General features: G+C 41.8%; 1 protein-coding gene across 1 annotated transcript in view; it reads left to right on the top strand.

Moving 5' to 3' along the window:
* Positions 1-13,053, top strand: part of LOC118430591 (probable cationic amino acid transporter) — a 32,961-nt gene extending 19,908 nt beyond the window's left edge. Inside the window, exons 4-15 of the mRNA XM_035841558.1 lie at positions 5,166-5,407; positions 6,955-6,958; positions 7,187-7,395; positions 7,988-8,173; positions 8,622-8,791; positions 9,509-9,608; positions 10,054-10,266; positions 10,485-10,568; positions 11,138-11,259; positions 11,467-11,653; positions 12,188-12,353; positions 12,654-13,053. Of these exons, the coding sequence (XP_035697451.1) occupies positions 5,166-5,407; positions 6,955-6,958; positions 7,187-7,395; positions 7,988-8,173; positions 8,622-8,791; positions 9,509-9,608; positions 10,054-10,266; positions 10,485-10,568; positions 11,138-11,259; positions 11,467-11,653; positions 12,188-12,353; positions 12,654-12,889 (1,919 nt within the window). The 3' untranslated portion in view covers positions 12,890-13,053. The remainder of the gene's footprint in view (positions 1-5,165; positions 5,408-6,954; positions 6,959-7,186; positions 7,396-7,987; positions 8,174-8,621; positions 8,792-9,508; positions 9,609-10,053; positions 10,267-10,484; positions 10,569-11,137; positions 11,260-11,466; positions 11,654-12,187; positions 12,354-12,653) is intronic.
* Positions 13,054-14,556: the final 1,503 nt, after the last annotated feature.

Raw genomic sequence — 14,556 nt, 5'->3', positions numbered from 1 at the left:
TCCATTTTGCATCCCTTCCGGAGCTCCAATGGAAATGCTCTTTCCATGATTAAACCGGGGCGTCCCAGTAAGCAAAAAGGAATCAGGAGCTCGTCTACCATTCAGCTACAGGGGCACCCCACAAAGATGACTGTAGCGGATTGTAATTTTCCACCGCAGATACCTTAATTCCTGCGCCTTTGAGGCAGCTTCTCTTAAGCCCATTGAGGAGCCACTAATCCACAGACGGAAGGACTCTACTGGTAACTCACCCCTAAAACACGTCATAAGGCACCTTTGTGTTGAATAGAAGCTGATCCATATGGCCCATCATACCACAGACATGTGTACAAAATACATAAAGCAGCGATTTTCGACATTTGACCCATTTGACGTATTGAAAAATACGACGCAACATAAATCAAATTCGACAACATTACAAAAGCTGCACAACCTTATACTTGTCTACGTTTCTATAGAGATTTTTTGTTCTCTTGGTTTTATGTGATAGTCAAGCGTATTTGGTATGATACACTGTGTAATATGTGCTCATTACATTAGTTCAAATTGATTGATTGCTAATATTAACAACATTACGATAACTAACAGTACTGATCAGTACAATATCACCCTGCTCAATCCAACTGAAACAAGAAAAGCATACCAAATTTGACATAATTCTCTCCATGTGTTTAGCAATATACTATACAAAAAAAATGGCACAAAAAATATTACCATGATGGCGATGATAACAATAGCAACTACTAGCCATGCTGCAGTCACAAGCCAACAAAAAGTATGACAATGCCCCTTGGGCAAGTTTAGACGGATGAAACAGAGGTCGCCATTTTACCCCACTGTGCCCGTAACGCTACTATCTGATAGATCACCGGCAGATTTCGGCAACTACAATCGGATTCAGGGCGTATCCCCGTGGAAAAATAGACCGGATGTTTGATCTTGAGAAATTACTATGGATATTATTGAATCACTGTAGTGCTGTTCTATTACTCTGAGGCTTTGGGTTCATGAAGACGGTTGCAAATTGAAGATATTTACTATCGACTGGAGGGGGTTGAAATTCTCCGCGGCTGGTGTATCGATCGACCTCCGATTATGGCTATTCTCACGTCTTCATCACGGGTAATACCGTCACATCGGCCCCGCACAATCAAATCAGGGCTTGTCGCTGGGGGACCGCTCTGCATCACGGGACATCCATCTAACCGCCATTGCTACAGGGCCTGCCAACGGCAAAGCGTCATGGGATATAGGGACATCCTTTTTTTAGTCAGGGTCCCATTTTTATTATTTATTTTTTTGTTGTAAAAATGATAACAACGAAAATGAAGATGGTAAAAGGAATGATAGAAATAACAAACGTGCATGATGAGGCTGGTGATAAACATATCCGTCATTATAGCTGCATATGCTATCGAAACTGCACATAACGTTAATAATAGAAATATGAAATTATTCCAGAGATTCAACTCAATATAAGGCATTACAGATAAAACCATGCTTTTCATTGGTCTTGCTTTGCGAAACGAAGCAACACAGTTTACCAAAAGAGTCATACTTAATCAACTAGGTACTTTATGATGAAACATTGCAGTACCAACCGTAAAGACTATCCCAAATATCTTTTTCCAGTTTGGCCTTGTAAAAAATCACTCGCGTATCCACCGCAGCAAATAAGCTTAGGCATGATGAGATCCATCACTTCCCTAATGCAGCCATTACCTCTCCGGTGTCCCGTTAGTGTTTCCCGCACTACTGATTAGCCTCCGCCGCTGCCCAGCTGGGTCCATGGCCCTAAAACTCACACTGGTGCTTAACCTTCATCCTCCAGTGGTTATACTCTATGTGGTGAGCCATGGCCCCGTGTGCATCATTACATAAGCGCAGTGGCTTCCCAAGGAAATCACATAAAACAACCTTTCAATAATTCAAAACTACCAATCAACGTTAACCAAACCGGATCAAACGATCGGATTTCGTTTGTAACACTAAGATTACGCTGCATGCCAATTAAACAGAGGTTAAATAGTACCATATCCATTTTTTTACCAATAGGAAGGCATTGTTGATTGCCAGAAGGGCGACGAATAAGCAAGTTCACGGTTTCGTGTGTGCATATTCAGTGACAGGAATTGTGTGTAATATGTCAAAGGTGAGGGCCCCTCGTCACGTGACTTTCCTGTCGTGGGAAGTAATTTTAAGCAAGCCGCCTTTATCAGTAGATAATACAATAAATGTTCATTCTTTCTACCTACCACAAAAGGTCACGTGTCCGAAGTAGTGAGTCAGTCATCCTGACGAGGGCCGAAGAAACTCGTCTGAAATCGCTTCATCTTGTTTTTGCCGGATTTGTTATAACTATCATATGTCAACAACTGGCACTCACGTAGTAACAACTGTACCCTTTGCAGTCATACATGTAAGAACTTCAATCTACAAACTTTGACGTTTTGCCCTCTTCTCAACTGTCATACATGTAGGTGCTATGCCCTCATCTAGTTTAGATGGCCAATCTTCCCTAAGTCTATAGCAAGATAAGTGCGCTTGGGGCACATACAATGGCTTGATTTGACTAATTTTCTATGGATTCTTGTGTGAATTACGCTAACACCGCATTTTGTCGACCTTCCACCCACAAGGTCCAGACTGATTAAAGACATCCTCTCTTCGAGCAGTCTTAAAGTCACCGCGTGGGCGGGGTTCTCAGAGAGAGGTTACGACCTTTCCAAATGTTACTTGATCAATGAGGGCTTCTGTCCGTTCTGGCATTTACCAACGTCTGATTGCGTTCGTTGTTATTACGCGGAACGGCGTCATCCCTTAAGTCGTAACGACAGCTCCTTGTGTGGGTGAAGCCTTATCATAGCACGACAGACGGGCGCGATGGGAGGGTCTCAACGTAGGAAAGTATTTCCTAATGAAACTGCTGACGTTTGGGAAACCACCCCGATCACTTCTGTTCACGCTGTTCTAAAGGATACATGATACATACGTACCACCGTTTTTTTACAACATCGACATATTTGTTGTTTCAGAGGAGCGCGGTTTCAATGTGTAGCTTGAGGCAGCTGATTATGCACTGGTTCTGTGTAAAGAATTGTGCTATCGAGTTTCCTTCAAATGATTTTGCGTCACGGATTTTCCCTTGACTTCCTCAATAATGGCCTCGCGATCGTCAACGTAGTTGATTATGTCTCTGTGACGAAACCTTCCCCTAACATGTTTTCAAGCAACTGGTGTTTGCACGGATGGGCGCCATGACGTCATGTCGTTAACGAGGTCCCATGTGCTGGGTGCCGGCTCTGTCGCATCTAGATACATATAAGGACGATTTGGTTTGTGCGTAGGAGGATATCCCTTGTGCTTAGGGGGATGGCCCTGATTCCAATTAGACGGTAATACTGTGGCCCCATTTGAAAAAAAGGGACCCCTACGGAAAGTTTACGTGCTGTACTCGTGGGCGTGACCCCTATGTGTCCCAGTGGAATACCCTGCGGCCACCGGGCTGTCTTAGGGTACGGCCGGGCCCTTGGACTTTTTAATTCTGTATTAAAATCAACCAGGGACACGGCAACAAAAAGAAGCCGCGACCAAATCATGCAAACACCGAGGGATATCCCAGCTGTACCTCACTGTCCGCCTGAACAAACTTGTATGTGGTTTCAGAGCCCGGCCATGGCTACATACATCCCCTACACGTGTGCCAGTGCAAATTGGAACGTAGTATAACGAGACCTCGTTTTTCGTTAATTCAATAATATAATTACCGAAAATCCCAGCATAACTGTCGCCATATACAAGAAAATGATCCCTATCAATAACGAAATCAAAATGCCACATTTCACAGCTAGATGATCAGATTCATTCGGGAATGACAAAGTTATAGATAGTATAAAAGTACAACATAACAGAATCCAAATCAATCTTCATATTGAGAAGCAAGTTTGGTGGTGCATGCGCATTTGCACACATTAGCAGCATTCTCCATACCACTAGTCGAATGTGTGAGTGGGCGGACGGATATTTTTTGTCACATTTCCGGCCTTTGCATATGATTGATTGGAAACTAATGACCAGGGATTCCTAACGAGTGGGTCGTGACAAATATGCTGTAGGAAGCTTGACAGTCCCATTACCGGTGGATATCTCTTGCATCAGTGAATTTATCACGTTCTTTTGCGTTCATCATTGACGTAGTTAGGTCTTGGGGATCTGATTTATCCTTATAAGGCCCCCGGCAGTGTCCATATGTGTCTCGTTTGTATAAACCTTTATAACTGTGTTGAGTTGGTGATCATACGGCATATTTTCCTAGATTTTTAGGAAAGAATAAACTCTTCTAGAAGAACAAATATGAAAGTATGTCCGGTGATTCAGATTTTTAGGAAAGAACAAACTGTTTTCGAAGCCCACACAAATGATCAGGAGACATGTAACCATTTTGAAATTTAACAAATGTTAACTCTCCTACTAAGAATACTTGAAAACTCAAACCGAGACATGGAAATGCGCTAATGATATCAAAAGTGATCATTTTGAAATTTGCCAATTTCCATGTCTTCTGCCAAGAATCTTGAAAACTCAATACTTTCAAAGTTGTTGCCATCCTATCGTTTACGACCCCTACATCCCTTTTTTCTCCTGTCGCTCTAAAAAAAATTCCCCATATGGGATGGCAACTACCTTGGATTTGGATAACACGTAATAAGGTGGTGATGCCTCTGTTGCCTATCGACCGGACTTTCGACTTTCGACACACTATCGACTTTCTGGTAAAAGCCAATGCCCAAATCACGTCAAGGCCATCAATAGTACATGTGGTCGTACGTCCCACTTGGGATAACTGTCACTGTCCATAAGAAACGTTGAGCTCTACGTATACTACGATCACAAATAGAATTTTCGAGCAGACTTAGAACAAAACCTGAAGCTTATGTCACATGCTTTACGTGTCGCAAACGTACCTGAATCTTATGTCATCTGTGTCCTTTCGTTCAGCCATTTTGACCTACAAAACGATCCCAGCAGCATACCACGCCGTAGGATTGGTCCTAGAGTAGTGTATGTTTAGTACTGTAGGTCAATTTTGTTTTACAAAAAGTACCAACCTTAACATGATATTTTAATGACGATTTTAACCATTTTTTTCTGTCATTCCATCGTAGGAGTGTGCTATGCGGAGTTCGGGGTACGAGTTCCCAAGACGACAGGCTCCGCCTACACTTACAGCTACGTCACGGTGGGAGAGTTTGTGGCGTTCGTGATTGGTTGGAATCTCATCCTGGAATATCTGATTGGCACTGCGGCGGGCGCAAGCGCACTCAGCTCCATGTTCGACACGTTGTCCGGCCACGCCATCAGCAAGTTCATGATCAGCCATATTGGATTTGCTATAGGTCAGTTCAAGGTCATTAAGAATAAAAATAAATGATGACCACGTTGTGCATATAGAAAGATCTATTAGACCTGACTGCTATACAGTAAAGTAAACAATATTTGTTTGAGATGAAATTTGTAGTATGCTAATATTTGATGACATTGTGTGTCTAGCTGTCGTAATTATATCGTGATGGTAATGGGGAAAATTGCTTATGATTCTGTTACGCCTGTGAATGATTGTTTATGCGTTGCTTTCATTTTACAATAAATGTAGTGTTTCATTAAAGTTTTGCTTATGATTTTATTTTTGTTTTGTTTTGTTTTGTTTTGTTTTGTTTTGTTTTGTGCACGTATATTTCGTTTTCTGGAACATTTGTAATCTATTTTACGTATGAGGAAATCTATATTTCAATAGAACAGGGTAATTGTACGTGGAACTACAGTCTTCATGACTTCGTGGAACCTTGCATTGTCCGTAAGTCACCGCTAGATGGCGCAAACAACAACAAGTTGTCATGGCCACTTAGGAACGTGGATCATTCCAAGCCCTAGACTTATTTATCTATCCACTTATGAATCTTTAGGTTTGAACCTACCTTGGCGGGCCAATTCCGCGTTTAGTATTTTAGAAAAACACAGAAACAACAGTAACGTTTACTGTATGCACTTTTGAGAAAATTGATACAAGGAAATGACCGAATCTCCGCCCACTAGGATCGATCCACGTTAGCTACTGTGGCCATGGCAGAACGCTACCATCTGATGATCTGTGTGACTTTCAAAGAAATCGATCTTGACAGAATGCTATCCGCAATGACCTTGATAGAACTGTCGCATCTCTTTGACTTTGACAAAATGCTCGTATCCGTGACCTGTCCCCTCTATATGGAGATTCACGATTCTGAATACGTATATGCAGGGGAATGCATTATGGGAAATATGCAAAGGTGAATGCCCCAGACACAAAAAGAAACAGTCTGGACATGTCATAGTTATGCAAATCGATGTGATGGTCAAAACACGGACTGTTTACAAGTGAGGGGTCATCACCTTTGACATATTGCCCACAAAGCATTTCGCTGCGCATGCGTAATCAGAATCGTGAACCCCCTTATTACATGGTGCATAAGAATCAAGCATTCTACCGGCTTCTCTCAGCAAATCCTGCATCTAAAGCCGACTGACTTAATGCAATGGCTCGTGACTACTTTTCTTGAACTGATAGAAATTGCCCCTTCGCATAATCGCTTGGCCTGGGTGCTTTCTTTACAGAGAAGCATGCCATCATCTGACTTTTTCTAAACGAGTGATTGCTGTGGTGATTTTGCCTGATTACAGAAATACATCTGATTCATCAGTCTCTCATTCATCTACCCCTTAGAATTATTTCTACGAAAAAAATACAATCCTACAATATTGGCGTGACCTATCGTTGTAACATCAAGACTATCCTTCATACGAAACATAGTACATCAATCTAGTAAAAACGAAGGCTACCACACGGATTGCTATTGTTGATTATGGATGGATACGAAAGAAATTGACAGACGAAGACATTCTATTTCGTTGAAAGAGGGCAGTATCACTGCCTCAATCCACAAAATCGTAGCTGCATTGAAGACAAAAATTACACAAGCAATTCTTTCAATGTTTTCATGTTGTTGGATTCACTGAAACATGCAGTGGATCAACACTCAAGTAAAAACACAAATGAACAGACTTGTAAGAGATGTAAACTATCTCTGATGAGTACTCCGGAAAGTCTTATAGAATTTGAACATACCTCTGTTATCTTGTCTTTCCACAGGTAAAGCATACCCAGATATTCTGGCTTTCTTCATCGGAATCCTGATCACCATCATCCTGGCTCTGGGTGTCAAGAACAGCATCGGCTTCAACAACATCCTCAACGTCATCAACTTCGCCGTGTGGGTCTTCATCATGGTGGCTGGGCTGTTCTTCGTCAACGGGAAGCACTGGACCAAGGACGGCTTCTTTCCGTACGGCACGTCAGGGGTACGGCATCAGTGACAATGACAATGATCTTTATTTCATATCCATGCCTAACATGGGATAAATGCAATTAGTTAGATAAGTAAAGTAGAAGTGTAGTGAGGTTGCGTTAGTCATGCCCCTCTTATGGTATAGCGGAAGAGCACTTACGAGAGAATTACGCATATCTTTGTACAGTGAGCATTCTAAAACAAAATGTACTTCCTTTTTTTAATAATTATTGTTACGAAATGCACAGGAGGTCAGGTTGTATGAAAGTTCGTCTGAGTTGGTAAAATACATCATGAAGAACTTGAGTGGCAAATGTGGTTATGAAATTTTCAAAAATCGCACAAAGTCATAGCGAAAAGATGGCATGGCACAGTTTATCCTTACTATAATAGTAGAAATATCTAAATACTTATTTCAGCATAGGAAATTTTTGGGCCGTTGAAAAATTCGAAATTGTACAATTTTTTTTAACCCAAATTTCAGCCACCTACGTCTACACCTACAGTCAGACAGTTACAGACATTCGTTTCTTGCCATTTTCCAGTTTGTCAGAATTTCTCATATGTTTACCATCCAATTAGCAAGAATTCCCATCTTTCCTCAGGTGTTTCACGGAGCGGCCACCTGCTTCTACGCCTTTATAGGCTTCGACATCATCGCCACTACCGGGGAGGAGGCGAAGAACGCCTCCCGCTCCATCCCGCTCGCCATCGTCGGCTCACTGCTCATCTGTCTCACCGCTTACGTCTCCGTGTCCGCCATGTTGACCTTGATAGATCCATACGACAAGGTCAGTGTCCAATAAAAGTAACTAAATTGCTAGGGATACTTTTTGGCGAAATAACGCAAATCCCTATATATATTCGTATTGGCTTGAAAACTGCTAGAAGCGTCAAGGCAATGAAAGATAAGAATGAAACAGGACTTGGTCGCTTGAACCTTAGTTCCTTTTGTTTTACATTGCACTGATAACTAGCATTACTACACAGGTAAGTAGTTTTGCATTCTCCTACAGAGACCCGAGTCCGATTGGACTTATAACACAGGTTCAGGTATACGTAGGGGAATGTCAGTTTTACTACATTGCTAATTCTCATGATCAACAAGTTATCTGACATTTTGCCACATTGCATGCCGTTTCGCTAGACTGGGAGACTTTCAAAGAGGATAAAAACGACTTGGCCCCTGAGGTGTCGCCAATAGCAACGCTTATTTAAACTATTACCTACCTTTACCAGATCGACACGGAGTCTCCACTGATCGGCATGTTCGTGCACCATCATTACGAGCCCGCTAAGTACATCGTGGCGCTGGGAGCGATCTCCGGACTGACCGTGTCCCTGCTGGGGTCGCTCTTCCCCATGCCCAGGGTCATCTACGCCATGGCCAACGACGGGCTGCTCTTCAGGTACACAAATAAACAAACAAACAAACAAACAACAACTTCTTCAGTACAGCACGAATACAAACATTTAAGCCAACTTTCCGATTTACGTAAAAAGCTATTAAAGGTACTAAGTGGTAAAATGTTTCAGCAGACTTCTGAAAGACGACTGAAATAAACATATGACCTTTCCGTAATCTTTCCGTACTACGTAAAACGTATTAATGACGGTAAATATTTTTCTGACCTTTCAGAGGTTGTAAGTGTGACGTAAATACACATCATTGTTTATTACCGCGAAGTTTCATGTAGTACTACGTGCGTATGCTGACTTCAAATTTGTTGATTTTTTATCTGAAACCGACCATTCAAAACGGGCACATGCACACACAGAAAAATAGACGTGTTGTTTGGCTGATACTATGCAAATGCTTTATGATATTGCTATGATGTCATCTCTACATTGCAGAAGTTTGACTATTAATGACTCTTTAACTAGAGACTATGGTATTGATTTTGAGAATTTAGAGCAAGCTATGGTAGATAGGGCCCTATTGAGTGAAATATGTACTAGCCTAGTCCCGACCTCCGGTCGTTGATGTATGTATGTCTACATCCCGACAACCAGACGTGACTAGTACTACAGTATGCTTGTTCTACCCCGCAACACTACTGTGTGAGTGTTTTATGTATACAGAACGACGGAAAAGATGTTTGAAAAATCTATTATCTTACCGGCAGGTTCTTGGCCCGCGTCCATGAGCGGACGAAGACGCCCGTCCTGGCGACTGTCATCTCCGGCTTCCTGGCAGCAACCTTGGCGCTACTCGTCAGTCTTCAGGTTCGTGACTTGGTTAACCCTGTATAGGAATGATTGTTTGCACGAAATTGTTACCTCCATGAAAAAGAAGGTATTGTCTTTGTTGTGTCTGTGTGTTCGTGTTTCCAAATATTTGTGCTCAGCATAACTTTAGAACCTCTGGATAAATTGTAATGACATTTGGTACGTGAATAGGTTGGGAAGACGAAGGACTTTTTGATTTTGGGTCCCCTTGTGCGTGAGTTTGGTACTTTAGCAGACCTTTCAGCTTCTGTATATTTTGTCCTGGACATGGCGATGGTCTTGATATTTTGATGACAGATGGCATTTGATGTATGGTTTGGACGGAAATTGGGCCCCTAGCAGCTTGTTGTTGATACATTGTAGGTATAATTCATAGTTTGAAACAGGTTTGACTTGAGATTCTGCTGATACCATTACAATCTGTACCCATCTGTACCTACAGGACCTGATTGAGATGATGTCCATCGGCACGCTGCTGGCCTACACCCTGGTCTCCGTCTGTGTCCTCATCCTGCGCTTCCAGCCTGACGTTCTCGTCGAGCCCGGCAACGAGATCTTCGACGATCCCATCCCGATGGGCGAGCGGGTAAAACAGCCGGTGGACAACACGGCGTCCGAGGGGAAAGTCTCAGAGGATACCGTGCAGACAGAAAAGGTGGGAGATAATGCTCTTACTGATCTTGAAGTTGCCTATCTTTCTACGGACAAAATTAGACAGCATTGTCGTCTAGAACCGCAAATATAACTTCGCAAGTGACATTTGCTTCAAGAACAACACGGCATCATTTTAAAATCGTCAAAATTAAAATCCTTATGCTTATCTATTTGAAAAAAGGAAATGACTACATTATATAAAACTATTTTTTTCCTCAGGAGAGGCAAGAACAGGACACGATGTATGACGATGACGACTCTGCACTAATTCCAGGCGGTGGCAAGGGACTGATGCAGGGACAGGTGGGATGGCCTTTCGTTCTTTGTTCTTTAGCAACAGTTGTTATAAAAACACGATAGGTACTTGCGATTGACAGAAAATGAAAGCTTTGCTGGTATGTCTAATGACACTTTGGACGAAGTGGAATCGGTAGACACCGAGATATTCAAGGATACCCTCTGTGGTGATCTGTAATATTGTGGTTGTTCCCTTGAAGTTCAGCAACAACTGGATCAATGAACGCTCCTTCAACAATAGAAATGAATAGAAGGTGTGATGCTCCTTCATTATATTGTTAGAAACAAATTTTTGGTTCGTAAATAATTTTATCAGGTCGGTGAATGACTGGGTAACAAAGCTCTCTATTTACAACCACGCGTTTTTCCCAACACGTTTTGATGACCATCTGTCATCTTATTCAGGGTAAAAATGGCTGTTTCACTTTGCACTGCAGCTAGGTGTCGCTGCTAACAATGCTGTCCCGAACGTAAAGTACCGTCACACATATAAAGCTATTATTAAAAAAAACAATGAGATAATGCAGTTGCAAATTTTTGGTGTATCGTTATGAATTGCTTCTCCTGCTGACCAGGTGAGCTATGGAACCATGGAGAAGGGTGCTATGGATGAGAAGGAGCCCGAGAGCTGGTTCACACCTCACATCAACAAGATCAAACAGAAACTGGGACCCGTGGTGGAAAATATCAAGATCAGGTGGGAGCCAAATTACATCCAGTCTTGAACTTGTATACCATCATGTATCCTGAGATTTGAAAGTGAAATATCTCAAAACAGACAGGAAATTAAATGGCCATAATCAATGAGGGAAGTTTATTACAATTTACAAAGTATAGGAATTACATGTAGCCTAAATGAACAATGTCGACAATACTTCACCTACTACGCACTTTTTTTTCAAAGGTTGGGTATACCTCTGGAGTCTGCAGTCCCCACCGAGCAGTCGGCACGTATCGTGTCCATCTGTGTGGTGGTGGAGTTCATCGGCATGTTCGTGTGGTGCGCCTTCATCATCACACAGGAGAAGCACATCTACAACCGGGAGGGCTGGGCCGTCATCCTGGCCATACTCATGGCTTGTTTCAATCTGGTAAGTCTGGTGAAGACTATCTTATTAGGGGTGATAAAAAAGTTCTCGGCCTCACCCAGGAATAATAAGTTCAACAAATTTCAGATCATTGCAGCCATTACTTTCCAGGTAGCATCTTTTTGAAAATCAGTTGGTCATTGGCCAGAAAAAAAAAACAAGGGTGAACTGTAATCAGATGTGTGTAGGTTGGGTTCCGTAATTTTTTTTAAAGACAATGTGACTGTCAAAATGTTTAATAAGGATTGCATTAGTATTTTAAGTAGAAAGAAGTGGGTAACTGACTTTTAGCAGAGCAAGTTGACCGCACACCCCAGCTCAATTGTCCATGTTTTTTCCTTCTCTCTTACCTACCGTTACTGGGTGTCACCTGTAAAATAATGGTCACAATAATTTGAATTTCGGTATACATTCATAAAAGACTTTATACTTGTAAAGAAATGTTCTACTCCCATACAACTGAACATACTTGGATTAAAAAAGACAACTGAGAAAATCTCAAGCACCTGATCAATCCCCATCTGTGTCCCCCTGCAGGTGTTTGTGTACCTGATTCTCCGCCAGCCTCCCAACCGCAGGAAACTGAAGTTCATGGCGCCGTGCGTCCCGCTGCTGCCCATCTGCGCCATGCTCTGCAACATCTACCTGATGCTCAAGCTGTCGCCCATCACCTGGATCCGGTTCGTCGTCTGGTTCACGATAGGTCAGTACAGAATCTCCAACTAGCCAATCAGATTGCTTCTTGGACGTTGGCAGTGACGTGATTGGCTGATTACTCAGTACAGAAATTAATCTCCAACCAAATCTGACCTCCTTTAAGAGACTCTTGAAGGAAAAGAAATGACCAAAACAAACGGACACGTACTATGAACCCTGAGCTTTCGCCCTACTACATGTTTTTGTACCATGTATATCTAATGATATATGTTGATTATCCAATTTTCTTCCAGATTTGGGCCTGTTGATATTGACATGCTTCTTAATACCTGACACTGTCTTTCAGGGCTGTTCATCTACTTCGGATACGGCATCTGGAACTCCAACATCGAGTCTCGTGTCTCTGACATCGGACGTCCGTCTGGAGACGGAAAGACGCACGACTCCGTCGTCATAGACACCAGCCAGATCGAGAAACCCGCTGTCCAACCCAAGGTCCTCCCCGCACACAACCCCCAGAGTAAGGAAGAATTCACCGCAGACCAGGCACCGATTTTAGACGAGGACGCCGTCATGCAATAACTGACGCAGTCACAAGCTAGGCATACGTGCACATTAGGTCACAAAATCTGTTTATTTCCCTTTGGGTTTCAGATGGATGTTTGGTAGATATGTAGCGTAAAAATAAATTGAAGACTGCAATTTGAGAAAACTACATGTCTCAGTGCGAACTTTAATTCCTAAATTTACTGGTGAATAGAGTCTTATCCAGACCTTATATAGATGTTTATCTAGGGATCAGGGAGTTTTAGAACTGTGGAATAATTCCAGGAATTCTGTGGTTTATGTATAGTTACACAAGGAAAGGTGTGAAGAAACAACAGTTGCTTTGAAACAACATATTGAAAGAGCCTGGTTTACTCTGATACAGTTTTAACTGATGACCACTGGCAAATTACCTTAGCTGGATGAAAGAAGAACACTAATTAATTGTGTCTAGCACACTGAAATGAAATTGCAATGTAGTACCCAAGCAAGTATGATGCAAGGCATCAGTAGTTAAAGATTTAGTAATCATGTCATGGTTTCATATCAAGACTTGAACTGTTGTGTTGTACTTCATGCTTCAAGATTTATTCATATACATTTCACAGTGATTGTTGAGGACGCTACTATATCTAGTAGCTTAGTAACAACAGAGAACAGAACGTTATTTTCAAAAGTGCACAAAATACTGAAAATATCTTCATGTATAGTAGAACAAATGTTTCCAAAACATTGTAGGGGTAAACATGTCAGTGTGACGATACCATTTTCTTTCTTTCACATCATAATACATTTCCATAACGTGTCCTCATATCATTTCAAATCTTCCACCTGTATCTTTCGATACCATAGCAGATACTGGGCCTTCGAAAGGAAGTGAATACTTTGTTCAAAGCTATGTTGTAGCAAGAGGATTAACATGAACAAGTTGCTATACCATAGAGCACAATCAGTGTGCATATCAGTGTAACAACATTCTATGCTCTGCAGTTAGCCCTTCAGATGTGCAGGTGTTGATCCATACAGATGGATGGACAGATGACCAATGCAGGTAATGGCACTGTGTGTTAGATGCCATTGGTCCATTCATTCTGTCCAAAGGTGAAGATTCACTATAACAAATAGCATTATCTCTACATTTTTCATTTCATGCAAAATGACAAAGGTGAGTCTGTACCAAAGCAATCGTCATATTTGCTGCATATTGTGTTTTAGGCCAGAATTGTGTGTACCATTTTCCCACTCAACCCAACCGAAAATTTTAGTTAAAAAAAAGTTCCCTTATATCATCTTTTGATATTCACCACTGGGAAGAAATGACACAAAGTATCATAATTGTCTTGTGTGTTCAAACAAGACAAAACTAACAATTCACTGAAAATCATAACACATGTGGCCCCTCATTTACATACTGCTTAAAGACATAACATGGCTCTGCAAAGACAATGTCTTTTTATCCTCCAGAGGGACTTTCACTTACAAAGTTTTGGTTTGAAAGGAAGATAACATTTCATGCGCACAACACACCCAGATCTACATGTACATCATAGTAAGTTTTGGCGATTGGCATGGTGTGATTAACATAGTTGTGGATATCGGTCCAACATTGTGGTAGAAAGGCAGTTCAGAAAAAAAGTAGTTTGTCAAGAAGTGCTACGAGGGGCGTGCAATTAGTAATGGTCCTGACCCATTTCCCATAGCAG

This window comes from Branchiostoma floridae, chromosome 14 (genome assembly GCF_000003815.2).
Source record: "Branchiostoma floridae strain S238N-H82 chromosome 14, Bfl_VNyyK, whole genome shotgun sequence".
Lineage (NCBI taxonomy): Eukaryota > Metazoa > Chordata > Leptocardii > Amphioxiformes > Branchiostomatidae > Branchiostoma > Branchiostoma floridae.
The sequence above is the reverse complement of the archived record's forward strand: the minus strand, read 5'-3'. Positions and strand labels throughout refer to the sequence as shown.